At 43.8% G+C, this 5283-nt stretch overlaps 1 protein-coding gene across 1 annotated transcript in view; it reads left to right on the top strand.

The window, feature by feature from the left end:
- Nucleotides 1-5283, top strand: part of wwc1 (WW and C2 domain containing 1) — a 54773-nt gene that overhangs the window by 20358 nt on the left and 29132 nt on the right. Inside the window, exons 5-6 of the mRNA XM_034889998.1 lie at nucleotides 241-320; nucleotides 4889-5018. Of these exons, the coding sequence (XP_034745889.1) occupies nucleotides 241-320; nucleotides 4889-5018 (210 nt within the window). The remainder of the gene's footprint in view (nucleotides 1-240; nucleotides 321-4888; nucleotides 5019-5283) is intronic.

The following is a 5283-nucleotide window of genomic DNA, read 5'->3' as shown; positions in this document are numbered from 1 at the left end:
TGCTCTGGAGGAAACTACTAGACCTGTTGGGTCCTTGTAGATTCTGGAGTGTGGTCTAGACCTGGTCTACCTGTAAAGTATCTCGAGACAACTCTTGTTACGAATTGATACTATAAATAAAATTGAGTTGATTTGAATTGTATAGCAAAATGTGGAATTGTTCCAACTCTGTAAAGAACATCACCGGCCTTATTCTTTAAAAAATCTTTGCTACTTGTTTTTCTCACCTCTGTGTCTCAGGTGAACAAACTGAAGCGGGACCTGGCCTGTATGAAGCAGGAGCTGCAGTACAAAGAGCAAGGCTACGAGACCCTCAAAGGGTAAGTGGTGCATCCTGACCTCCTGTTTTACCTCTCTTGTTGTTCACGTGTGCCCCCCCCCCCCCTCCCCCCTCCATCCCATCACCTTGAGTTCTTGATAAAGGGCTTTTTGAGTCTTGACAGTTATTTGTTGACAACCGACTCTGGGATTAGATTGTCACGCGTTACACTACCACCCCCCCCTCCTAATTGGGTTTGATGGGCAAAGCAAGACAGTCCGGATGTGACTTGAATAGCAAGTACATTATGTGACCTTCCCTCTGTCTTCAGAGGTTCAAACTCTGCCTGCAAAACCCCTCGGACTCAGGTTTACTGTGTGGTGGAGCCTCACCGCGGCCTCAGGCAGAGCAGATCTGTCAGGGTAGTCTTTAGCCATCTCCTCCGTTTATGTAGCACCATTTAAAGATGTCTTGATTAGGAAGAAGCTTCTTTAAGTGTCTAGGTAAAACATCCGGCTCAGAAACTAGGTAACTAAGTAATGACCGATGAAAAATGTCTATCGCAACTTCCCAGAGCCCAGAACCTAAGACTTTTGCAATGATATAGAACAGAGAAAAGCCGTAAATCTTCACATTTGAGAAGCTTGAACCAGAAAGTGATGTAATCATTACATAAAAATGTATGTCAGGTCAGGCTGGGGCTGAGTGGCAGTAAACAACAGAAACAAACGTGTCAAAGTGAACAACTCATTTTTACTATTTAAACAATGTGTGTCAAACTCAGGGCCCGAGGGCCAAATCCGGCCCCTTGCAGGTGTCACTCCGTCCTGGGTCTGGGTCTGGGTCTGGGCCTGGGTCTGTCCCAGGTTTCTGCCTAAAAGGAGTTTTTCCTCCCCAAAGTCGCACTGTTGCTTGTTCTGGAGGGAACTACTAGACCTGTTGGGTCCTTGTAAATTCTGGATTGGTCTAGACCTCCTCTATCTGAAAAGGGTCTGCAGATAACTCTGGTTATGAATATACTATAAATAAAACTGAATTGAATTGAATTTAACTAATGCATGGATGATTAGGAATAGGTAGAAGGGATTGAATGGAGGTGAGACTCAACACGCTTAGACTCTTATGGTCAATGGTTTTGTAGTTTTCTCCCAAAAGCGTGTGAAGATGGAGACATTCCACTTCTTCATCCTGAACAGAGATCTTAAAAGCATCTTCAAACATCTTAAAGATCATCTGGATGCGCTTCCTGACCTCTCGTGTTTTTACTCTACTCTTTCTTCAAAACTCTTAAGCTGTGTCTCTCAATTTATAGCTTTTATCTTTCATTTGTCTTATCCGTATCTACGACGTGATCACTCCCGCATCACGGAGATGTCGTACAGAAGAGACGAAGCAGTCAAGACTTATTGCAGCGTCGCACTTGACCTGTTGGAATTTGCCCCGTCGAACGGCACGTTAAACAGTAAATGTGAACACGTCCAGTGTAACAGAAGGAAAGTCAGTCAGAAGTGTCGGTGCAGCAGCATTGCTTATCGCCCCAGTTATTGCCTTCGCATTATCACACATTCCATCTGGTCATTAAACACAAACGCCTCTATAAAACGCTGCGATGAAACAACAGCCGAGGAATGTGGAGTTAGAAAAGGATACGCCCCTTTCTGCCTGACCTACTTCTACAACTCGCCGTTCAAAGGTGTGCAAGGTGTACCGCTGAGGAATGCCGATTTCCATTTGTTCTTTTATCTCAGACTGAGGCTGCCTGTCATCTATTTTTCTAATGTTTTTTTTAATTCACCACCGTTGGTTGGCGAGCCGACGTGCAGGTCCGCTGTCGGTAGATGTTGAATGGAACAGGAATGTCCGGTCTGTTTGTCTTGCCTCCCGCAGCACGGCGAGAGTGTCAGGCAGATTAAAGAGTAGCTGAGGCAGAGTGGTTGGACGGCATTCCTCCCCGACTTTCCTCTCCTGTTACAGTCATCAGACGGCATTAAACAACCAGTCACTGTTTGCAGAAATACGAAATAGGCTTAGATTGGAATGCAGCCAAAACACTCAGCTCCTGATAAGATTTCACAAAATACTGCTCCGTGAGAGGGTGTTTCTGTGAATTCCTTTCCTGATATGTGGACCAGAAAAGTGTCGATGTAATACAGTCAATGGGCCAAGGTGTGTTCATATATTCGGTCAACTCTGTTCATATGCTTTAGTTTGCTTTTGTCTCTGCCTGTTTTTCTTGGTTTGTCCCTTAGTTCCAATAAAGGAGGAGAGTATTTTAGACCAGCGGTTCCCAACCTGGTCATACGATCACAGGGGTCACAAGAGAGTTTTCAGGATAGGGGGGCAGAGAGAACATTTGTCCTCCTCATTGTTGTGCTCAGTTTTCAGATTTCCTCTAACCTTTGCCTTTTTGCTTGTGATGTGGTGGATACTACATAAACCAGTGACAAGGGTTCACACTGTTTTAGGGGATCAAAAGCAAAATAGGTTGGGAATGTGGATGACAATATTGTGCTTCCAACTTTGTGGAAAGTTTGCGTTTTTCCCTGTTTTTAACATCACAATGAACCCTGACACAAAGCCATCTCCATTAAAGGTCCCATGGCATGACCATTTCACTTTATGAGGTTTTTTAACATTAATATGCGTTCCCCCAGCCTGCCTGTGGTCCCCCAGTGGCTATAAATAGTGAGCCCTGGGTATCCTGCTCTGCCTTTTGAGAAAATGAAAGCTCAGATGGCAAATCTTGCCCCTTATGAGGTTACAAGGGCCAAGCTTAGCTCTCCTTTCTCTGCTTTTTCATGCCTAGAGAATTTGGCCCACCCATGAGAGGGAGACATGGCTTTCAAACGGGTAAAGTGGCGGTTGGTCAAGACCAGGGTCAGGTGTTCTTATCAATCTGTGATTAACTGGCCTGCACAGGGAACATGACCTTAACCCTGTCCAACTCCTTATGATCACCCCAAAATCCTTGCTGGACCTTTAAATAAAACCAGGAGAAGATAAACCTGATGGGGTGCCTGGATAGGTCAGTTGGTCGAGCGGGCGCCCATGTTTAGAGGTTTACTCCTCAACGCAGCGGGGCCAGGTTCAACTGTGGCCCCTTTGCTGCATGTCATTCTCCCTCTTTGATCTCTTCAGCTGTCCTGTCAATAAATACCTAAAATTACCAAAGAAGTATCTAAAAAAAAAACCCCGAAAATAAACCTCTAGTCTTCTCTGCTTTGGTTGGTAAGAGGTAAAAGGCCGCTCCCCTGACCCTTAATTTAAAATGAATGCGACTGTGTGTGATTTAAGTGTGACTATAGTTAGTTAAATGTTTTATCTTAGTCTGTATCGGTTAAATGTCCCTCTTTCTCTCTGTGCTATATCAAAGAGGGACATTGTGATTTTAATCATAAAAAGGTTCATAACACTGTTTTCACTCTGCATAAGTCCGTGTTTGAGAAAGACTTAGAGAGGATTACTTGCTCTCTCTGCCTGTTAGAGACAAGTGCCTCTTTCCCTCCCTCACTTCTCATTCTCTCTGCACCCTGTACCTTGTTTTTCTCTCTCTCTCTCTCGCTCTCTCTCTCTCTCTCTCTCTCTGTCCGAAACTCCCTCCCCCTTCCTTTCTCTCTAAAGAATGTGGAAGGACCTGTTAATCAGATGCATGCATGACCTGCTGATGACAGAGTTTACATTGCTGCTGCTGCTGCCTCCTTTGGCGGGTTCCTGCAGTGACTCTCCTCCCTGCAGCCGGGTCTTCCCAGCGGCCATTTAACATGTTGCTATATTTTTCCAATGGGAATGAAAATAATGATGCAAAAATTTAAAAAAAAATCGCCAAAAGTGTAACTCATTGATCCCAATTGCCATATCAGCCAAAAATAATCTCAATCACATAATTTACTCTTATGATGCAGCCCTTAAACTGAGCTGAGCTGCTTGGATGTGTAAACACATCGTTACCCAGCCCAATTTTAATATTTTGGTCAATTTATTGAATGTGTTCAAATTAAAATGTTAATTTACTAAAAAGATGAATAATAAAAAAAAAAGATTGTTTGATTGATGGAAATTGATCTTAATGCCGTAAGTAAAAAATAAATTAAAAAAAATGGCAGTTTAGAACCGTTTTAGTCCTAACCCCTCCCCCTGCCCCTCATTTTTCCATCTTTTCTTCATTATTCATAGATAATAGAAGTCCAATCTGTCTATCGGTGTCCATGTTTAACTTGGTCGGTTTGAACAAATCATTTCATTGACCCATCAAGGTATTGTGACTCTACTGGTGCTTCATTTTCTCTGGAGGAGGGGTACACATTTGAAAACTGATTTGAGGAAAACAAAAGCCCTTGCATATGTGCAGGCTTCAATAGCACATGTTTGAAAACCAAAGCCCTAGAACAGTGGCCCCCAACCTTTTTGGCGCCACAGGCCGGTGTCATGTAAGATGTGTTAACATTAAACTAAATGTAAAATTTATGAAAAACACAATTGACCTTAAAGCTCCATTGTGTAATGTTTTGAGCTGCTCCACAATCTTTCCACATACCTGCTAGCAACAACAGACAGAGGTTGGGAATCACTGCTTCAGTCATCATCCAAGCTGACCTTTATCACCTGTCTTTCTCCCCCCCACCCCCCCAGGATTGACCTGAAGGTGTCCAACAGCCCGTATGGCTACAAGTTGCAGGAGGCGCAGGCTATCCTCAGCGAGGTCCGCTCCATCCGAGACGCCATCAGCTCCGGGGAGAAGGAGAAACAGGAGCTCATGCAGGTAAAAAAGCCTTCTTGTAAAAGAGGAAACAACCCGCCAAAAATGTTGGGTCACTACAAAAAAAAAACAACAACAAAGAAACTGCCCAAGGAGCCAATAAGCATGCAGCATGCTTCTACCAAGATCTAATAATGCTGCTGATTGGCTATTAAGCATTTTACACGTTGTAGAGACACGCAGGAAAAACTCTACATCACGCAGACGGGGATCAGGTAGTAGGAGCTGAACAATTAGGCCTGTCTCGTTAGTCAATAAGTCAATAAAT

Source organism: Etheostoma cragini, chromosome 13 (assembly GCF_013103735.1).
Source record: "Etheostoma cragini isolate CJK2018 chromosome 13, CSU_Ecrag_1.0, whole genome shotgun sequence".
Lineage (NCBI taxonomy): Eukaryota > Metazoa > Chordata > Actinopteri > Perciformes > Percidae > Etheostoma > Etheostoma cragini.
The sequence above is the reverse complement of the archived record's forward strand: the minus strand, read 5'-3'. Positions and strand labels throughout refer to the sequence as shown.